General features: G+C 42.7%; 2 protein-coding genes across 3 annotated transcripts in view; one reads left to right on the top strand and one right to left on the bottom strand.

Moving 5' to 3' along the window:
- Positions 1 to 18,298, top strand: part of slc4a2a (solute carrier family 4 member 2a) — a 32,580-nt gene extending 14,282 nt beyond the window's left edge. The window contains exons 5-21 of one of the 2 annotated variants that reach the window (XM_079529402.1): positions 458 to 599; positions 1,122 to 1,242; positions 2,221 to 2,302; positions 3,478 to 3,662; positions 4,952 to 5,141; positions 6,172 to 6,271; positions 6,735 to 6,850; positions 7,877 to 8,025; positions 9,330 to 9,524; positions 10,117 to 10,223; positions 11,116 to 11,242; positions 12,432 to 12,521; positions 15,130 to 15,296; positions 15,633 to 15,874; positions 16,173 to 16,342; positions 17,026 to 17,199; positions 18,186 to 18,298. In XM_079529402.1, coding sequence (XP_079385528.1) covers positions 458 to 599; positions 1,122 to 1,242; positions 2,221 to 2,302; positions 3,478 to 3,662; positions 4,952 to 5,141; positions 6,172 to 6,271; positions 6,735 to 6,850; positions 7,877 to 8,025; positions 9,330 to 9,524; positions 10,117 to 10,223; positions 11,116 to 11,242; positions 12,432 to 12,521; positions 15,130 to 15,296; positions 15,633 to 15,874; positions 16,173 to 16,342; positions 17,026 to 17,199; positions 18,186 to 18,266 — 2,438 coding nt within the window. In that variant the 3' untranslated portion in view covers positions 18,267 to 18,298. Of the gene's footprint in view, positions 1 to 457; positions 600 to 1,121; positions 1,246 to 2,220; positions 2,303 to 3,477; positions 3,663 to 4,951; positions 5,142 to 6,171; positions 6,272 to 6,734; positions 6,851 to 7,876; positions 8,026 to 9,329; positions 9,525 to 10,116; positions 10,224 to 11,115; positions 11,243 to 12,431; positions 12,522 to 15,129; positions 15,297 to 15,632; positions 15,875 to 16,172; positions 16,343 to 17,025; positions 17,200 to 18,185 lie in introns of both variants that reach the window. The other variant, XM_079529401.1, reaches the window with a different exon arrangement.
- The window catches only part of tmx3a (thioredoxin related transmembrane protein 3a), a 253,249-nt gene that overhangs the window by 99,945 nt on the left and 130,684 nt on the right, over positions 1 to 22,620 (bottom strand). The gene's annotated exons all lie outside the window — the stretch shown is intronic.

The following is a 22,620-nucleotide window of genomic DNA, read 5'->3' as shown; positions in this document are numbered from 1 at the left end:
ACAGGACAATAATATCTCTGTTGTCTGGAAGAAACCACCTAACTCCAAAATGTTAATTTTTCAGGAAATTAAGAAAACGTTATATATATATTTTTAAACAAAGTTGATATTGTGACTTTATATATTGTCAAGAGGTGGAGCTGGTGGAGTTAGCTGCTTTAGCAGACAGTTTGTGTTTTTTTTTAAAACAACACACAGATGTAAAGGGTTTCCATATCCCCTGATGCCCAAGGGTCCCTGGGCACGTGCCCAAAATACCCATATGGTCGATCCGGGTCACCCGGCCCTGGTACTATAGCTTATTATTTTAATAGTATATTATACCTAGTTTACTGAGGCACTACATTGTCTCTCCCTGCATTTGATGTGTGTTTAGTAGGCTATATACCTTGCTTAATGTATCTCGCTCTGGATAAGAGCGTCTTCTAAATGCCTATTGTACATTGTATGTGTGTAGGTGCAGTTCTGTTCGATGTCCAGCAGAGGTCTCTGGCGGGCATTGCTCAGCAGGTGGTGGAGCACATGCTGACCTCAGGTCACGTCACACCTGAAGACTCACAGCTTCTACTGACCACACTGTTACTGAAGCACACAGACAGGTATCTGTCTGTCTGTCTGTCTGTCTGTCTGTCTGTCTGTCTGTCTGTCTGTCTTTCTTTCTTTCTTTCTTTCTTTCTTTCTTTCTTTCTTTCTTTCTTTCTTTCTTTCTTTCTTTCTTTCTTTCTTCCTTCCTTCCTTCTTTATGCCTGATACCACTGCTGCTGAGACACAGGTAGGTCTGTATGTCTGTGCGGGATGCATACTTAGTTTAGACTAGTCATTGGTTAGACATGCGTTAAGGTTAGGTTTAGGTGTGCTGCCCCGTGGGAGGTTAGGTTTAGGGTGTAGTTGTAGGACTAATGACTGGTCTAACCAATGACTAGTCTAAACCAAAAACTGCACCCGTCTGTGCACATGCCCTACTGCCTGTGACTGTCTCTCCTACACTGTCTCCCTCTCACGGTCTCACCTGTCCTAATGTCAGTCTCTCACCCATTCTTGATAAATACATGGACGTTTATTCATTATAATTCTCCTCTCCTCTCCTCTCCTCTCCTCTCTTCTAAACATTCTTATTTCAGCATACATATCCCAGCATCCTCTCTGATGCTCGCCCACCACAACAACCATACAACCGGCCAATCACATGCATCACTCAGGAATGGGGGAGGGACCAACGGCATAGACACGTCACCACGTGAGGTGGTGAGACACCTCCGCACGCACGCACGCACGCACGCACGCACGCACGCACGCACGCACGCACGCACGCACGCACGCACACACACACACACACACACACACACACACACACACACACACACACACACACACACACACACACACACACACACACAATATTGATATATTTATTTGTGTTCACATTTAACAAGACATACGTGTCCATAAATAATACAGTATGCACATGCTTGGAAATCTCAACATTATGTTTCAGTCTCAGTACATGAGTTCGTAGATCTGCTATTTTCAGAACGCAACACCCGAGTGCAACCAAATGACTTGTCTTTTAGTTCTACTGGGTATCTTCTCCACTAGTCCCTCCCTAACATTTTACTCTAGTCATTTTAGCCATCACTTAATTTTTATTTTGTTTTTACTTTGTTTTCGTCAGTGAAAATAGGTAGTCGATGCACATTTTTCGTCTTGAATTCTTGACATTATACAGAGACTTCTAAAAATAATAGTTAGTGGACATTAGTGAGACTTTGTGAACACAAAACATGCAGTTATTGGACCTTATTACAGAAACTTCCAGATATAAAGACTGCTAATTTACATATGTACCCAAGCTATCAAACGGCATCCTTAAGATATCCTTAAGTAGGCTACTTCAACACCTTGGTAAGGAATTCCTGCATGTGCACACTGTGCTGGAATGTAGCTAGCTACAGTATCATCTCACTTTTCTACTGTCCTCATCAACAACAACAACATCTATCTGGCGTATTCACTCACTGTAACATCTGACAAGGTGTCATTTTCATTATTGTACATGTTTCAACATGGTATTTGAAAGTAAACACAATAGTGCTATGCACAGGGTTGTAACGTTGTGTGTGTGTGTGTGTGTGTGTGTGTGTGTGTGTGTGTGTGTGTGTGTGCGTGCGTGCGTGCGTGCGTGCGTGCGTGCGTGCGTGCGTGCGTGCGTGCGTGTGGAAGGCGCCAGCAGGACTTCATCATTCCAGATCCAAACAGGAGCTGCAGATTCCACATGACGCAGAAGCCACCGTTGTTCTAGTGGGTATGCACGCCTAACCACTTAAACCCTGAAAATGTGCGGAAATCTACACCTACCATCTACTCTCAGATGTTACGAAAGCTTCCGCAACAATCACAGAAAACTGAAAATACACTAGTATAGATCCCTGAGGGACTCCCGTAAACCATGTAGGGTTTAAGTGGTTCACGTCAACAAAGCATGTCTCCAGTGCATACCGTTGATGTCGGCTGGAAACCTCATAACTCCTTATTTCAATTATTTCTTTTTTAATTAGTGTCCTAATTTATCATATTATATTTATTACATACATATATTCCACATTTGTACAGTGTACTGTGTTACACACAAATAGCAAAAAACAAATAGCTGGTCTTGTAGCCTAGACAAGATCAGCTATTTGTTTAGCTATTTCAGAAATCTTTTGAAAGTAAAACTGAAAGTGGTTAAGTGCGGGTTTTATAAATATTGAACCAATGAAAAGTATATTGAGAAGAGCTTGTGACTAACTATATTGGATCCATTTCCTGAAAAGTAACTGTTTTGGAACAAAACCAACCAACAGTGATACTAGGCAAAGCAGAGTCCAGTACATATTCCAGTTCATAACATCATAACAGACTCCAGAACATATTTCAGTTTATATTAACATATTAACAATACATTAATGTGGTGTGTGTGCGCACTGTGCGCGTGCGTGTGTGTGCATGTTTCCAGTGGTGGAAAGTAACTACTGTAAGTACATTTACATTTAAGTACTGTATCCTACTTAAGTACAGTTTGAGGTATTTGTACTTGAGTATTTCCAATTTCCAATAGGCCTATTTATATATTCTACTCCACTACATCTCAGAGGCAAATATTGTACTTTTACTCCATTACATTTATTTGAAAACTTTAGTTACTAGTTACTTTGCTTATTATTACAAAACATAGGCCTACATTAACCACTTCAGCCCTATATACATTTTGGACATTTGAAAATAGCTCACATCTGTTATTTTTTTTATATGTTTGAATCCTTGAAATGGGACATTCTGCATATAATGATATATAATACTTTTACTTTTGGTACTCAAGTACATTTTGAATTTCACGACTTTTACTTGTATCAGAGTAGTTCTCCATTGCAGTATTGATACTTTTACTTAAGTAAAACAATTGACAACTTTTTCCACCACTGCATGTTTCATGTGAAGGCAGCGTTGGCTTCTTGGAGCAGCCGTCGATGGCGTTCGTTCGGCTTCAGGAAGCTGTTGTTCTGGAGTCGGTTCTGGAGCTTCCTGTTCCTGTGCGTTTCATCTTCCTGCTGCTGGGCCCGCCCACCTCCAACACGGACTTCCATGAGGTTGGACGAACCATCTCCACTCTCATGTCAGACAAGGTGACTAGATCACTACTGAAACTAATGAGTGAAGTTATACAGTACATGTAGTCTAAAGACAAGTTGAGTAGAAGTATCACTGAAACTAGTTAGTGAAGTTATAGTCTAAATACCAGGTCAGCAGGTCACTGCAACTAGTTAGTGAAGTCAGTGAAATCACTGCAAATAGTGAGTGAAGTTACGGTAGTGTCTAAAGACAAGGTGAGTACATCACTGTAGCTAGTTAGTGAAGTTAAGGTCCTAACAGACTTGCAGACACAAGTCTGCAAGGACCGCTTGTGTCTAAAGACAATATGATGAAATCACTGCAAATAGTGTGTTAAGTTATAGCGTAAAGACCAGGTGGGGGAAAGAAATCACTTTAACTAGTTAGTGAAGTAGTGTCTAAATACTAATCACTGCAACTGGTGAGTGATTGTATTCCGGGCCGGCTTGGATCAGTGGAACTAACAAAGTACTGTATACTTTACTGGGAATCGCTGGTGTAGTAGCCTCGGGTACAGCAGGTGTTTTGTTTTTCAAAAGAAGAAAAAAAAAATTGCGCAGTCAAACGAGCCAGGAAATCTGGTCTAGAAGTGGGAGTGAACCTTGAATTTCTCTAACCAATAACAGTGCAGAAGGCGCTGTGTTCTACCGGGGAGGGGAGGATCAAGACGAGACACATGCAGAAGTTGACTAGCAGACCGTCAGTGATTGGCTGCTATTTATATATTGTTATATCACTACATACAATATTATATCATTGACCTAAATGGCATTATATCTATGCCTTGTAGATCGGCTATTTTCAGTATCAGAAATTACTTTAAACAAGTGGGAGACTTTAGTTAAACTTGCAACGTGACGCATTACTTTACCTGGGTTACATCTTCTGATAGTTGTACTTGAATGTTGACATGAGAAAAATAATCCTGTTTGTGTGTTTCATTAACGCGAAGTCGCGAACGTGACAAAATAAGACAGCTTGTTGTGACGCATCAGATCATGAACGCACGTGAAAAGATGCCAAGGATTCAACAGTGATGCCACTGCTTATGCAACACGGAAGTAGCAAGGACTTGTGAAGCTTTTTATAAGCTCTGGGTTAGATAACTCCGGAGGGGGTAACTATAATGCCGTTACTGAATGGTAAAAGGTAACTACGTACGTTATTAGTTACCACACAAAGTAGTTGCGTTACAGTAACATGTTAAAGTAACGTGTTACTTTGTAAGGCTTTAGTCCCAACACTGTCCGCCTGTCCTGCATAGTGGCATCACTGTCCCTCTGTCCGTCCGTCCATCCTGCAGAACTTCCACGCGGCGGCGTACCTGGCTGACCAGCGCCAGGACCTCCTGACCGCCGTCAACCGTTTCCTGGACGCCAGCTTGGTGCTTCCTCCCTCCGAGGTGGGCGGAACCTGTGTGTCTCCGCTGAGGAGGAGAGACGAGCGCAACGGCAAAGAGACGCCCCGGGAGTCCAAGAGCTTCCTGGATGAAGGTCCTTCCTGATCACATGACTAGTTAACAACCTATTACACAGCTTGGTTGAATTACAATGACAATCTAGGCATTTAGCAGACGCTCCAATCTAGAGCGATTTAGTAATAAGCAAGGTACATAATCACACATAGAATGCAGAGACAGCGTAGTGGCTCAAGAGACTAAGTACCAGGTAAACCACAAACCTAGCATCTAGCTATCTTAAATTACAATTGCAATCAGTACATTGAAACTATAAGATACCTGGTAAACAAAGAACTATCCAAATACATTGATTTTGATTGGTCAATCATGGCATTTGGTCTGTTATATCTGGATAAGAACAGATCAATCAATCAATCAATCAATCAATCAATCAATCAATCAATCAATCAATCCATGGTGCGTGTTTTTTGCCATATTCAACATGGCAGCATGTAAACAAACACAATGGCATAGTTAAACAGTACACAAAACTGAATGTTTTTGAAGACATTTGAGTTGCAAAATAGACAATGCAGTAACAGAATATTGATTCGATCACCTGGCATAATCTAATGGAATTAGTTTAGCATAAAAATTGGGCTAAAAACGGCCGAAACTAATAAAACTAGCCGTCATCACAAATGTGATGGTTGGCCAAATTTAGCCCAATGAGTGTTTTTATGCCAAACTAATGCTTGGAATGGATTCAGAATCATGAAAACCCTCTAGTTTGACATGTCACATGCTACTTAAAGCAAAAGGAAATCTAGAAAATATTTGCCTTATATAGGATGTCTACACTCGTGAGTTGTGAACAAGACCCTGTACTTAAACTCCTTCACCTGGTGCAAAGTCTCATTCCCTACTTGAACTGCACACTCCATCGGTTCCCTTGTTACATTTTGTGTCAATGTATTCATTTCTTTATGACATAGCCGTATACTAAATGGGATAATTAACGGTCGGTCGGTCATTGTTGAGAAACAGACCCTGATGAGGTATCCCATGCTTATCTCCCTCTGCCTTGCATGAACGGTATGTATTGTGTGTTCTTCCACTTCCAGAGCTGTTTGTTGCGTCCAAGCCCCCCAGCGGTGGTGGTGAAGACCCCCTGCAGAGGTCTGGGCGTGTGTTCGGAGGTCTGGTGAAAGACGTGGTCCGCAGGTACACTCACTTACAATTCAGTATGCGTTATGTCAAATCACATAACATTACTTTACGTCAATGGTTGTCAAAGTGGGGTCCAGGGACTCTCTGGGTTCCTTGAGGGGGTCCTAAATGGACCCCCCGTACGCGTCTTTACGTCTGACAGTGTACAAACGGATCTAAACGGATGGAAATCCATTTTAGTTCCACATGTACACTGTCAGAGTTAAAGGGGGGTCATTGGAATTACAAATAATATTCTGTACACTTGATGAGACCCAAGACTAAGACCAACGATTTTGTCCACAATTCCATGCTATATTGATGTTGTATACCATAAGAGAGATAACAGGCAATAATTCTACAGTATCTATTGTGTATACTTCTTGCAAATTAAGTATGCAGATGTTTAACAATAATGTAACGCTCTCAAGAGTTAAAGAGATCTATAAGGGTCCATTATTGAGTATTTTTTCCACAGGTATCCCCAGTACCTCAGTGACATCACAGATGCTCTGAACCCTCAGTGCTTGGCGGCCATCATCTTCATCTACTTTGCTGCTCTGTCACCAGCCATCACCTTCGGAGGACTACTGGGTCAGGATTACACATTACTGTATATTACAGGGATATTCAACTGGCGTGTGTGTGTGTGTGTGTGTGTGTGTGTGTGTGTGTGTGTGTGTGTGTGTGTGTGTGTGTGTGTGTGTGTGTGTGTGTGTGTGTGTGTGTGTGCGTGTGCGCGTGTGCGTGTGCGCGTGTGTGTCCAGCTGAGCTGATGTTAGTTGACGCGTGTTAAAAAATTAATAAAAATAAATAAAATCAAGAAGCAGTGAAAATACCCAATATACAAGCTCACAATGCTGCTCAAAGTGACGCGCTGTGAGCTTATAGATCTGTTATTTTCAGTAGTTTCCCTTTTGGGCCTCGAGCTAAAAAGTTTGGGAACCACTATTCTATTCTATTCTATTCTATTCTATTCTATTCTATGTAAAGTCACACCTTGATTGGTCACAACTCTAGGGTAAGAGAAATGTAATTCAGGGAGTGCCAGACCAGTCTCCCTATGCAGGGATTTTTATTTTTACTGTGGCAGATTCTTCTGGTTTCCAGGCTAGTGCAAAATAGGGCCCTCAGAGTAAAATTCACCCTAGAACACTAACACTTAATTTTGTCACATACCAACGCCAATTGCAGGTATATTTTACCCAATATAATATATTCCATAACATTTTTATATATATATATATATAAAACGTAGCATATTTTGTTATTGTTGGATATTGTTATTGCTGGATAAGATTATCTCCACAATTCCATCAATGCTGTATTGATATGGTAGATAAATAACGTTGATCAAAGTTTCAATTATTCTATATTCTCTAATTCTCTAACGTTTTAGTTAAGTAATGCAGATGTTTAAAAATAATTGAACTCTTCTCCATCTTCTCCTGGAACCCTCTCAAGGACCACTGGTTGAAAACCACTGTTTTTCTAGCTAGGGTTAAGACACAGTGTAGCCATACTGAGTTCCAGGTCAGAGATAGAAATCATATCACATGTAATCTGATACATTACTTACTTTATATTGACATATCATATCTGGTGTTTTGTCCAACATAGGAGAGAAGACAGACGGATTGATTGGCGTGTCGGAGCTGATTGTTGCCACGTCCATCCAAGGCCTGGTGTTTTCAGTGTTTGGAGCTCAGCCTTTGCTTATTGTAGGATTCTCTGGTCCGCTACTGGTGTTTGAAGAGGCGTATTACTCTGTAAGATTGCATTACTTTATTATATTACATTATTATTAATAATAATAATAATATATACTTTATTTGTATAGCACCTTTCATGACATCAAATGCAGCCTGAAGTGCTTTACAAGAGATCAACAATAGAAAGATAACACAATATTAAACCCAATTTAAAACATGATCAAGAACAAATTAAAGGGAGGCAAGATCCAAATTAAAACAATACAATGCAAGAGCAAGAACACAACATCACTACATCACTTTAGAGGGATTTTAGAAGGACTCACTTTCATATTTAACCACACAGACATACCTGTCACCTATTTAGGTACACACTTCAATAAGGAACCACACAGACTGGCTACTGGGTTTGGTGATGCTCTATATTGTCTGAATCAACTTTGTGTTCATTTATGTGCTAAAAGAGTGACTTTGAGAGCCATTTCAGCGTACAATTGTAAGTCAATGAGGAGCATTTTGAATGATCAATTTCTAATCAATGGAGCAATTATTTTAGATTTCTTGTCCACATTTGGAGTTACATCATGGCAACTACACAACCCAAACCTCTACCAATGTGGTCTTTCCCTCTAAGCTATCTATGGCCGTTGCCTGTCTTATATGTAATGGGAGCTTGTTCCAGGACATTGGCCCATAAAGCAGAAAGCTGCTTCGTCATGTTTTTCATTTTTCACGTTATGCAAAATGTTCCCTTTCTAGGGGTCATCGATATGTCCGTATACACAGACAAATATATGTCCCCGTGGCAAAACATGGCCTTGTCCGTGGCATTTTTTTTTACACAACATTATAATGTTCTCATTTTGATCATAAGACCCAACTTAGTGTCAGTCTCAGTGTCAGGTTTTCTTGTGTATAAGACTTATTTACTATGACACTATGGCACATTAGGAGTCCACTAGGACAGTGTAGTGGTTCTATTTTCAATGAACCCAGCATTACTCTGAGAGTATGTGCTAAAAGAGTGACTTTGAGAGCCATTTCAGCGTACAATGTAAGTCAATGAGGAGCATATTTTGAATTATCAATTTCTAATCAATGGAGCAATTTTGATTTCTTGTCCACATTTAGAGTTACATCATACAACCATAACCTCTACCAAAGTGGTCTTTCCCTCTAAGCTAGCTATGGTCAGACCTCTAAAGTTAATTTAACGTTAGCTGATGTACATCTACTGTCTGTCTGTCTGTCTGTCTGTCTGTCTGTCTGTCTGTCTGCCTGCCTGCCTGCCTGCCTGCCTGCCTGCCTGCCTGCCTGCCTGTCTGTCTGTCTGTCTGTCTGTCTGTCTGCCTGTCATGTAGTTCTGCAAGGCCAACGGCATGGACTACCTGACGGGCCGCGCGTGGATCGGAATCTGGCTGATCGTCATCGTCATAGTGACCGTGGCGCTGGAGGGGAGCTTCCTGGTGCGCTTCGTCTCGCGCTTCACGCAGGAGATCTTCTCCTTCCTCATCTCCCTCATCTTCATCTACGAGACCTTCGCCAAGCTCGTCAAGGTGAGCTTGTAGTTCGGCTATTTTCACTAATAGGCTACTTAAACATTTGTTTTCTAATTTATGGAATTTCTTTGATTTTCTTTCATTTCTTCATGAAATTACTGAAAACAAATAATTTAATTCGTTTTTTTTTTAATGTTTTGAAATAGTAATAATAATTAAAAACATAATGTAGGACAAACATTTAATAAAGGAGTTAAGGGACACATAAAAATGTGTCTGCAACCCACATATGGGTCCAGATCCAGTGTTTGGGAAACAGTGCTCTATAGCAATCTATCAGAATATTTAGGCCTCACTCACACCTAGACACACGCACGCAAGACACACTTGTGTCCTGTGTCTTCTGTGTGTCATGGCCGCCGCCTCAATGCATTTCCAATGGGAGTCACATGGTTTGAAGACACAACCTTGTTGCATGGGGGAGGGCAGAAGACAGCCATGCAACGGAAATGCATTGAGGCGGCCATAACACACAGAAGACACAGGACACAAGTGTGTCTTAGGTGTGAGTGAGGCCTTAGAGTTATTTAAGACTTATTTTAACCAAAAGAAAATCACTCTAATATTAAATCTAATGCCAACTCTTCAGATATTCCAGGAGAATCCTCTGCAGAGCTGTTACCCGGGCGACGGTTACCCCGGGAACGAGAGCGTGTCATGGACGGGGTGGAACTCCAGTAACACCAGTGTTCCCGGGTAGGTCTGTCACAGTCAGTGGTGTAAAGAAACCAAGTACATATTTACTGTACTTAAGTACTGTACTTAAGTTTTGAGGTACCTTTTACTATTTCCAATTTTCTATAGGCTATATTTTACTTACTCCACTACATCTCAAAGGGAAAAAAATACTTTTACTCCACTACAATTACCTGAAAACTTTAGTTACTATTTACTAGTTGCTTTGTAGATTTTGATTATTATTACAAAACATACAATAACCACTTCCGGCCCTACAGTATCTACATGCTCACAATGCATCAAATTGCGACACATTGTGAGCTTGCAGATCTATACTTTCTACTTTTTGTACTTTAAGTACAAGTACCTTTGTATTTTTACTCAAGTACATTTTTAATTATGGAACAGAGTATTTTTACATTGCAGTATTGATATACTTTTACTTAAAAAATGTGATTACATAATCGCTTTAATGGCAATTATTATGTTTGTTTTACATCATTGGTTCTCAAATCTTTATTAATTTCAAGGACCCCCATAATAACTCCATAATAACTCAAAGAGTTACAGACCCGTAAGGGTCCATTTGGTCCCATTTGTACACTCTCAGAGTTACAGACCCGTAAGGGTCCATTTGGTCCCATTTGTACACTCTCAGAGTTACAGACCCGTAAGGGTCCATTTGGTCCCATTTGGTCCCAATAGCTTGCACATAGATTGCACATCGACTATTTCTATTTTATTGAACACATACTGTATACAGTCATTAAATGTGTCAGTCATTTCTTTCTTTTAACATTAATAGCTGCCCTGTTAAACTTTTGTTTATTAAATCGTTGATCACATTTATTTGTGTGACAATTTATTGTAAAGTAAAATGAATTAAGTAATGTGGTCATGATGGTGACAGGACGGTTGCTGGGAAGGTGTCTGGACAGCCCAACATCGCTCTGCTGTCCTTTGTTCTCATGTCCGGAACCTACTTCATCGCGTTCTACCTGCGCATGTTCAAAAACAGCCCCTTCTTCCCGGGAAAGGTGTGTACTGTATGTGGGAGACATATAACAATAGGCAGTATAGACAATATCAGATCTTTGGATCAATTTTCTGTTCTTTAAAAAAATATTTCTTCCTCTATGCCGGACAGAGTTTAAAAATTATGGTTGTTGATCCATAAGGTTTTACGCACGCACGCACGCACGCACGCACGCACGCACGCACGCACGCACACACACACACACACACACACACACACACACACACACACACACAGGGGCGGCGGTGGCTCAGGGGTAGAGTGGCTGGATGGTAACCGCAAGGTTGCCAGCTCGAACCCGGGCTCCCCCAGAGTTGGTGTCGAAGTGTCCTTGAGCAAGACACTGAACCCCTAATTGCTCCTGATGTGCTGGTGGTTGGTGCCTTGCATGGTTTCAGCCGCCATCGGTGTATGAATGTGTGTGTGAATGGGTCGGTGAATGTAATGCACAATCTATGTAAAGCACCTTGGATAAAGGCGCTATATAAATGCACCATTTACCATTTTATTTACCATTTACTGCATTTTCTTGACTCTGATTTGTATTTTGACATGATTTATGTCTTTAACTCAAACTCCAAATAAAGTGTTTGTATGTTAGGGCATCAACCAAACGTGATTTTTGATAGTCGACTCGATTACCATCAAAATCGGTTTATAGACGATTAGTCGGCGGTCAAATATGATATTTTTTCCATCCAATCAAGCATTAAAACACCCTGTTTGAAACGACCAGCGAGTGAAGGATTGACTGCAAAACGGAGCCGGTGATTGCAGGCCGAGTGGAATAGTAAGAGAGTGGCGACACGCTTTATCTCGCCGGAAAGCGGGTGCCATGGGCTATAGTTCCAAACATTGGAACTATCCCATTGAGTTAGAATGAGCACTTCCGCATTCCATTGTTACAATGGGAGTCAACGCTAGTGTCGCCACTCTCTTACTAGATTACTCTGAATGCAGGCAGGCTGGTTGGCCGAAATTCACATCAGCTGTTACAAGAATAATCGAATTTAATGTTAATGCCCTAGTGTATGTGTATGTGTATGTGTATGTGTATGTGTATGTGTATGTGTATGTGTATGTGTGCGTGCGTGTGTGTGTGTGTGTGTGTGTGTGTGTGTGTGTGTGTGTGCGTGTGCGTGTGTGTGCGCGTGCGTGAGTGCGTGTGCGTGCGTGCGTGCGTGTTACAGCTCCGTAGGATTATCGGAGATTTCGGGGTTCCTATCGCTATTCTCATCATGGTGTTGATCGACAGCAGCATCAAAGACACTGAAACTCAGGTGAGAATAGAGCTCTTTGCGGCTCATGGGGCGGAAGTGGCTCAGGGGTAGAGTGGCCTGTAGAACAGCCGGATGGGAACCGTGAGGTGCCCAGTTCGATCCCGGTCTCCCCCAGAGTTAGTGTCCTTGAGAAAGACGCTGAACCCCTAGGCCTAATTGCTCCCGATGAGCAGGTAATACACAATCTACGTATGTAAAGCGCTTACAAAGCGCTATATACTGTAAATGCACCATTTACCATTTACCATTCGCTGTGGTGAGAATAGAGCTCTGCACTTAGGTGAGACTAGAGGGCGGGGGTTCCATGTGTACACTCTCAGAGTCTCAGAGGTAATTTGGAACTCCATCAAGGAACCATGAGGGTCGCCGGACGCCATTTTGAGAGCCACTGGTCCCTAGGGACCGCCTCACCAGCCCACATACAGAATACTCAAAACAACAGGTTTTGGGGAGAGTTATTTCATTATTATTCTGAATAATTTAAAATAATTTCAAAATTATTCAAAAAGTTTCCAAACATTTTCGAGATTTTTCTAAACCGCACTGTGAGCTTGTATATCTGATATTTTTGAGTAGCCAAAGTATAAAATATGGATAAAGTAGTTAAACTGATTACAATGTATAATTTACTAATTTAGGCATTTAGCAGACACTCTTAAGCAAGACCAACACATGGTAATACATCAAATACATAAAGAATAGTCATCAAGAATCATACGTAAGCTAAGAACCTAACATCCGTCTATCAGTGGAATATCTATATAGTGAAACAGTCTGATTGTGATACTGTGTGTTGACAAATGTAGCTGGGGATCCCCTGGAACCTGCCGAAGGACCTCTGGGGGTCCCAGACCCCACTTTGAGAACCTTTGGATTAGATGAAAGCTATAGGGAGATCTACAGGCATGGGAATCCCTGCTTGGCCAAGCTTTGCTGGACATTAGAGCTGCTGGGGGCTCGGCCCTTTTTACAGAACAAGACTGGACTGTTTTGGCTGTGTCCATGTTTCGTTCCTGTCTTAGACATGTTGTGCTGGAACGTGCAGCTGAAGGGCCTGCAGCGTAACTATAATGCTGCTGTGGCAGTGGGGCACAGGGTGTACTCATTCGGCGGAGACGGCAACATGTTCAAGAAGGAGCAGATCGGCGTGCAGCCGTGCATGTCTTCAACACGGTGTCTTTGCACTGGCACAGGTCCCCTCCATGCGCTGCTGGCACGTGGCCGTGCTGATTGACGATGTCATCTACATCTGGGGTGGGGTCACGGACACGCTGAAGTACTGCCACGTTCTCTATGCGTTTGACGTGGACACCCACAGGTGGTCGAGGCCCAGTGTCTCTGGGACGGTTCCGGAGGGGAGGTGCGACCACTCGGCCTGTGTCCTGGGGAAGGTCATGTACAACGTATGTGTATGGAGGATGGATGCAGCTGAACGGAGACACCAATGACATCTACACGTTGGACACCACCACCATGGTCTGGGCTTTAATCAAGCCCAGAGGCACTCCGTTGCCTGCTTCGGAGTGTCACTCTGCCACCATCATCGGGACAAAGATGTTTGTGTTTGGGGGCTTTGGAGCATGCTACAACATCATCAGCGTGTTTGACACGGAGACCAACTCCTGGCTGAGCACGCCTCCTGCACAGCTTCTTCCAGAGGGACGCTGGCGTCCTTCAGCCTTTGCCTACAATGGAGAGCTGTACATATTTGGCGGCATCAACTTGAACCAGAACTTCAACAATCTGTGGAAGTTCAACCCAGAGACCTTCCGTTGGAAGAAGGTCGAGCCCAAGGGGAAAACCCCGAATTGGAAGTCTCACCTGATGTCATGCGGGAGAGCAGACTGCTCCAGATCGTGCTGAATAACTACTAGCTTGCCTAATGTCTTCAGACTAGGATTCAGGTCTAAGATGTACAGATCGCCGTGTAAGAAGAGGACAATACAATCTATTTCCCATTGACAATGAATGGAGAAATGATGTCAGAATTCCGCTAAATATGACGTAAATTAAACATCAAAACATTAAACGCCATTGACATTGAAGGGAAAATGTACGTCTTATGTAAACGAGCAAATCAGCCAACCAATCACAGGCAACAGGCATTCTGATTGGCCAGTATGAGATGAATCATGATGATGTATGATGATAAGAGCTGATAATTCCGCTGAATATGACTTAAATTAAACATCAAAACATTAAATGCCATTGACATTGAAGGGAAAACGAGCAAATCGGCTAACAAATCACATGTTGGTGGGAGCACTTGGCCAATAAGGGACTACCTTATGTAGCAATGTCAAATGTCCACTAACATAAATGTACGATGACAATTTCATTCATTCACTCATTTCACACGGGTGTGATTTTTTTACTCTCAATACCATATGCTCTGATACAGAGGGTTCAATTTCCAACAGACCTTTGCTGCGCGCGACATTCCTCGAGAGTGTGGCTCCACTGTACTATACTATCACTGTACTATACTAACTCCTGTCGAGACTCCACTGTACTATACTATCCAATAAAGGCAGAAAAGCCCCCCCAAAGCATCACGAAAATAAAACACTAAAATACTAAAATAATAATTGTGTGTGTGTGTGAGCAGAAACTGGACGTGCCCAGTGGCTTCTCGGTGTCCAGCCCAGACAAGCGTGGCTGGGTGATTTCTCTGCTGGGGTCGGACGGACAGTTTCCTGTGTGGATGATGGCTGCCAGCGTCCTGCCCGCCATTCTGGTCTTCATACTGCTCTTCATGGAGTCGCAGATTACAGCGTATGGCGCACGCACGCACACCCAACACGCAGGCACACACACACACGCACACACACACATAGTACACACACACATTATGTACACACGCTGGTATGCTAACTCAAAATGTGGGTTTGGTGTGCGACACTGGTAGGCAGTGTGAATCAGGTAGGCCTATAACTCTAATCATAAATCCTAAACCTAACCTCTAAATACATCCTAACCCCTAAACCTAACCTAACCTAATCCTAAACGCCCTATATGTGTCTCAAAGAATGTCTGTCTGTCTGTCTGTCTGTCTGTCTGTCTGTCTGTTGGTCCGTCCATCCGTCCGTTGGTCCGTCCTTCTGTCTGCAGGCTGATCTGTAGTAAGAGCGAGCGGATGCTGGTGAAGGGGACAGGCTTCCATCTGGACTTGTTGATCATCGTGATAGTGGGCGGGGTCTCTGCGCTGTTCGGGTTGCCATGGCTGTCGGCGGCCACTGTGCGCTCCGTCACGCACACCAACGCTCTGACGGTCATGACCAAGGGCGACAAGCCGCGCATCCAGGAAGTGAAGGAACAGAGGGTCACCAACTTCCTGGTGGCTCTGCTAGTCGGTAATGCACTTTATTGTACTGTGCCGTTTAATGGAGCTAATGTTAATTTTGTTGACTTAAAACCATGGTCGGCTGACCTTTTTATCACTGACGAAAACAAAATAAAAACTAAGCTATGGTGACTAAAACTATTTTGAGTGTGCCGATATTTCTGACCATTCCCCCGTTAGGTGTGGAATTCATCATTATTTTTTTACCGTGACTTTGAGTGTATACTGCGCCCATTTTCACGTCAAGTCCAAGTTATTATTGTGTAGGTATGTCTATAGTGGTCATAATCATTGTTATTATTGTGTAGGTCTGTCTATAGTGGTGGGTGACCTGTTGCGTCAGATTCCTCTGGCCGTGCTGTTTGGCATCTTTCTCTACATGGGGGTCATGTCTCTGAACGGAATCCAACTGACTGACAGACTGCTGCTGCTGCTGATGCCCCCCAAATACCACCCCGATCTCACCTACATACGCAAGGTAAAATACCCCCAAATACTAGAGATGTATATACTGTATCGCCGTATCGTAAAAGTATCGGTATCGGCCCTTATTTGTCATATCGGGTCATATCGGTATTGGCGAATATGCCAGTCTAACTACCAATCCGACACAGGGGTAAGGGGTTGACAGTTGACACTATGGCAGGTAAATAAAGTGTTGGGGCATGTGGAGTTTGCTTTCGAGTTGCCCAAATTACAAGTGCACATTTGAGTGAGGAGTCTGCTATAAACACAACATTTATATATACATAGCTAGATAGCTATAAACACAACACGAGATCACAACACTGGTATCGGTATTCGGTATCGGTATCAGCTAACACAGAAATTGTGGTATCGACAATCGGATCGGGAACGAAAAAAGTGTATCGGGACATCCCTACCAAATACCACCCTGATCTCACCTATATACGCAAGGTAAAATACCCCTAAATACCACCCTGATCTCACCTATATACGCAATGTAAAATACCCCTAAATACCACCCTGATCTCACCTATATACGCAATGTAAAATACCCCTAAATACCACCCTGAGCTCACCTATACGCAAGGTAAAACATCCCCCAAATACTACTCCGATCTCACCTATATTAGGCTACTTACTTGTAGCGTGTGTGTGTGTGCGTGCGTGTGTGTGTGTGTGTGTGTGTGCGTTTAGGTGAGGACCCTGAGGATGCACCTGTGGACCATCATCCAGATGGTGTGCCTGGGGGTGCTGTGGGCGGTCATGTCCAGCTCTGCCGCTCTGGCCTTCCCCTTCATCCTGCTGCTCACCATCCCCGTCAAGATGCTCATCCTACCCCGCGTCTTCACCAGGACTGAGATGCAGTGTGTATGTACCATAAACTAATGGGCGGACAGCCCCGCCCCCACTATTCATTTCAATGGAAGTTGCTCAGTCAGTGGATCCGGAAGAATGCTCTACTTCCGTATTTTCTTCCGACACCAAAATGTGGTGTCCAAAATGCGGAAGTACAGTACTAACTCGCCTGAATACGCCTGAATAAATTCATGAACTAGTGCTCTGTGTTCAACCCCAGCTGTGCGGTCTGTAGCTCGTGCTACATGCACGAGAAAGACCGCCCACCTGCAGTGCCAGCTTTGGCCAGTAGGGTAGCGCGGCTTCAACGTTTCTCTGCCGCTCTGGGGGCTTGGTATGTACACACACTGGTGTTGATTTAAGCAATATTACACTCGAGGGTGTGGGTTAACGTGATTATTGCCACGACAGGGATGCGGTAAGGCACGAGACGACAAATGTCCCAAGAAACTAGCTAGTCTAGCCACCGAGTTTGCTAGCGCTCTGGGAGAACAGAGCAGCTGAATTCTTTGTTTTGATTAGGTGGTGAATGGTGCTGGTTTAACCCACGGCTAGAAGGCTGTTTCAACCAATCAGATTGCTTCCTCGAAACGACCTGTGGTATAATTTGACATCAACATTTGATTTAGTTTTAGTCATGGTTTGTTGAATGAAATTCCATTTAGTTTTAGTCATTTGAAATGTTTTAGTTTTTTGTCATTTTAGACTTTAGGCGCATTCGGAAATATTGCACCTGAGCACACTAGGCTATTAGTTTGCATTGCACAGTGTGCTCAGTGCGCTATTTCTGAACGCGCCCTTGGTTGCATGCTGGAAATAGTCGATCTACAAGCTCACAACGCGTAGTGCTGCGATGCGTGGTGAGCTTGTAGATCGGCTATTTTTAGAACATCGCAACTAAACATAAAATGGCTCGTCTTTTAGTTCTACTGGATCTCATTTTAGTCTAGTCTAGTTTTTATTTGTTGACAAAAATTGTGTGTGTGTGTGTGTTACAGTTGGATGCGGATGACGCAGAACCCAAACTGGACGAGGACGACGGGCACGACGAATACTCAGAGAGACACATGCCCGTTTGATCCTGCCCTCTTTGTTCCCATTGGTTCATCCAATCAGGGATTCCCAAACTGCCCCCTGCGGTGTGCGAGCGCCTTCTAGGGGGTGCGTGACATGAAAAGGCTAATGAACATATTATGCCAATAGGATATGGCTAGTATTTGCAGAATATATGCCATATTCAGGTTCAAATAGGTGCATATATGTGGATATATCCTATATCCTATAGATATAGGAAATATATGTCTCTCTATGACATATAGCTTATGCGACATATATGCAGGCGGCCAATTTCAAATAATACTGTATGTCACATATGATAAACATGTATGTTGCATAAAAATGTAGGGCCCCTACAGTAGGCCTACATGACCCCCACCCCAGCTTTGTTCCCATTGGTTCATCCAGCCGGACGGATGTTTCTGCTAACCAATGGAGGGTCCAGGCTTTCCAGACTGTCCAACTGTATTTGCTTACCTTTTAGTAATACAGAATATACTGAGAATATAATATGACACATTTAGTATAGACCAGTGGTTCTCGAACATTTTCATGCAAGGACCCCCACATACACTTTTTCAAGATTTATTTTCTGTTTTCAAAATAGCCGATCTACAAGCTCACATGTCACATCATGTTAAATGTGTAAGCTTGTAGATCTGCTATTTTCAAATAGCCGATAAAGTTCTACTAATGCTGCAAGGGGGCCCCCTGGAACGCCTGGCAGGGGGTCCCCGGATCCACACTATGAGAACCACTGACATATAGAATATACTATATATACTCAGACAATATGGATATAGACTAAAGCAGCAGGAGGCAGAATGATTATAATTTGTTTTTCATGGAGAAACTGTTTCTTAAAATGTCGGTGGGGGGTTTATTTCATGATTATTATGATAATGAGAAATGTACTCATTCCTGTTTGTCTGTCTGTCCTGCCGTTGTGCAGAAGCAGATTCTGCTTCAAGATAATTTAATGTATCAAAAACACAATCGATAGAATGACAGTTAATGAATGAAAACAACAGGCCCAACAGACAAATGTGTCCCTGGCAAAGACTTGGCCGTGTCCGTGGTAAATTGTAGATTTTCTTTTTTACACACCATATTGTTCTTGTACCCAATTACTGAATGCCAGTCTCCAGGTTTTCTTCAGAAAATGTATGACACTGATTTACTAGACACTATGACATTATTAGGAGTCCAACTACTAGTGGTTCTCAATGTTTTATTTGCAAGAACCACCATAACTCATCACCACCTGTTATGGTCATGTATGTGTTTCTGGCAATATTATTGTCCGTGGCAAAAATTGCGTTTTGACAAAAATGCCCACCACCACAAGCCAGCATGACGATGACCTCTGGTCTTGACTCTTTACTATCTCTGTTAGCAGGTATAAGTATAGTTAAGTTCAACTGGAGGACAAGTGCTCCCTCTAGAGGAAGGAATCAACACTGACAACTGCCTTCAACTCAAAGCATGAGTAGCCTAGTCTTTATAAACGTTAGCAGTCTTTATCGTTCTTGTAATTCATGAGACACATTTCTCTCTCTGTCTCAAAACAAACAAACTAAAAAAAAAATCCTCATTACTTTTGATAAAGTGCCTTTTTCAGACAGTTGTGTGGTCTTGGTGTCCCAAGTAACACTCATGTCTGTTGTATTCCCTCCATCTATTAATAAAACATATATTATTCTCTGATGACCATATTGTCTGCAATTCATTGAGGTCCTTTCTGTTTTGGAGGTAGTCTGAAAACCCACCTCTTCAGACTCCATCTTAACCCATAGTACTTGCCTTAGCCTCGACGACCGTACAGGTGTATGCGCATAGGCTGCGCATAGGCTCAATTCATGTAGCACCTTATATAGCACTCTATAGTATATACAATTTACAATTTAGGCATTTAGCAGACGCTCTTAATCCAGAGCGATTTACATTAGGCAGGAACAAAAGTATGGAAATACATCGTAACTAGAACATATCTATATAATGACACTATACATATTAACTATACATATATACTATACTATGCTATACATATGTACTATGATGTGCGATGACTATATACAATGCAATTATTGTGCTGTCTACATGACATGCTATAAGTCTGTTTCAAATGCTATCTAAGTCTTAAAAGTGCTATCTAAGGGGGTAGGATAAGTGCTATGGGCCATGATGGAGTCTGAAAAGGTGGGTCTTCAGACTACGGCGGAAGATTGGGAGTGATGCTGCAGTTCTGATTGCAACGGGGAGTGCATTCCACAGTTTTGGGGCCAGAAGGGAGAAGAGTTTGGGACGTGTGGAGCGTTGTCCCGGCTCGCATAGTTTCATTATATAGATATTCTTACATATAGCTTACGTATGATTCATGATGACTATTTTTATGTATTTGACAGATGTATTACCATGTTTTTTGTTCTTGCTTACTGTAAATCGCTCTGGATTAAGAGCGTCTGCTAAATGCCTAAATTGTAAATTGGGAGGTATAGTCCAACATTTTGAACGTGTCGCACAAAATCATAACGTGCTTTCTTCTATGTTCTAAACCAGTCTACACCAAACCTCTTCATTGAAAATAGCAGATCTACAAGCTCACACAACACATGCAGCACAACAACATTGGTCCTAAAAGTGTCTTTTACTTTAAAACACAGAAATGTGCACGTGGTACAAACAGGTGACGTTTCGGCCACACATGGCCTTCAACATAGAGTCCTCCTTTACCCTCTAAACCAGTGGTTTTCAACCCTTTTCATATCAAGGCCCATGTTTTGCACTCTGTCCGTGTGTGTCCGTCCGTCCGTCCGTCCGTTATCAGCTAATCTCCGGCACCGTTAACCAGGTCGATGCCAAACTTTGCACACACACTCCCTGGATGCCAACGATGAACCTCTGCCCCAAATTTTCCAGAACGGCCTGTTATAGCGCCACCATGAGGCCGACTTTTGAAAAACACATTTTTGATATTACTTCCTCCAGATTCTGTCCAAAAATCCTGCAAATCGTTACACAATATCTCTATAGTCATGTGTTCAACACGGATCTGTCCGATATTTATTTTCCATCCTGATTGGCTAACATTGGCTAATTTGCAGGATTGGCCCTTTTGAATCAAAAAGCCTCAAATCATGAACACAGCGTGCAATTTACGTGAAATCTTTCACAGACGTTCCTACTAGGCTGAGGAATATATCCCACCCTTTTCACATTGGCCTGATTTTTGCAAAACACATTTTTGGAACAAAATGCCTCAAATCATCCAATTGCCATCCAAGGCATAAGAAGAAATGGCACCCTTTTCACATTGGCCTATTATAGCGCCACCAGGAGGCCACAAGCTGACCTGACCCATCCTAGGGGCACGGTGGCACAGTCGGTAGTGCTGTCGCCTCACAGCTAGAAGGTCCTGGGTTCGATTCCCGCTGGGGATGCTGTGGGCGCTGGGGGCGTGTTCCCTCCTCCGCGTCATCAGTGCCCATACCCGAGGCGAGGTTGGCGAAAGGGCCTTTCTGTGTGGAGTTTGCATGTTCTCCCCGTGTCCCCTAGGGTAGGTACCCTCACAAAAACATGCAGTAATCCTGGTCTCTAAACTACCTCCCCCTGGCCAGCCGGGCGCCTGATGGAAGGGAAAGGAACTGGTCGGAATAACGTGTTCCTTCCACATGCTACGTCCGGCCGGGGAAACTCCCCCCTGTCAGGTGAAAAGAAGCAGCTTGGACTCCTCATGCATAGAAGGAGGCATGAGGTCAGTCCGCTGCCCCCCCAGGTTGGCAGAAGAAGTGTAGCGCCCAGGATTACATTAGATAATTGGCACTGGGTGATAAAACTGGGTTGCAAAATCGTGGGATAAAAATTAGAAAAAAGAAAAAAAACTCTCCATCCTTTAGCTGGAGACCACCTGGAACCCGCTCAAGGACCACTGGTGGTCCCCGGACTACTGGTTGAGAACCACTGCTCTAAGAAGGTAATCCAATGAGAATGTATAAGAAATAATATTGATTCATAGGAATCTCTCCCCACTAAAAGCCTATAATAAGTTCTATAGCTATAGTATCATTGCTAGTTTGCTCAGTAACAGGTCTCCCTGTCTCTCCATCTTAATAATCAGAAAACACATTGTTCAGGTAGGTTGTTGATCTCGTCCTATCTGCCATTTATCAGTAAATGTGTGTTTGTTTGTTAGCACTTTCAATTTCACTTGACATAACATAGTCATGACTCTTGAGTGCTCTCTCCTCATTGGTTGGCAATACATTGAAAATGTATTTTCTGTTTACTAAAAGTATAGGGTAAGTGATTTTCTTTGGTTAAAATACGGTAAGGGTTAAAAGGCTCTATATTGCAATAGTAGGCTACTCATTGCTATAG

Source organism: Electrona antarctica (assembly GCF_951216825.1).
Source record: "Electrona antarctica genome assembly, chromosome: 19".
In the NCBI taxonomy this organism is placed as follows: domain Eukaryota; kingdom Metazoa; phylum Chordata; class Actinopteri; order Myctophiformes; family Myctophidae; genus Electrona; species Electrona antarctica.
Note: the sequence above shows the minus strand (reverse complement) of the source record. Positions and strands in the feature narration are given on the sequence as shown.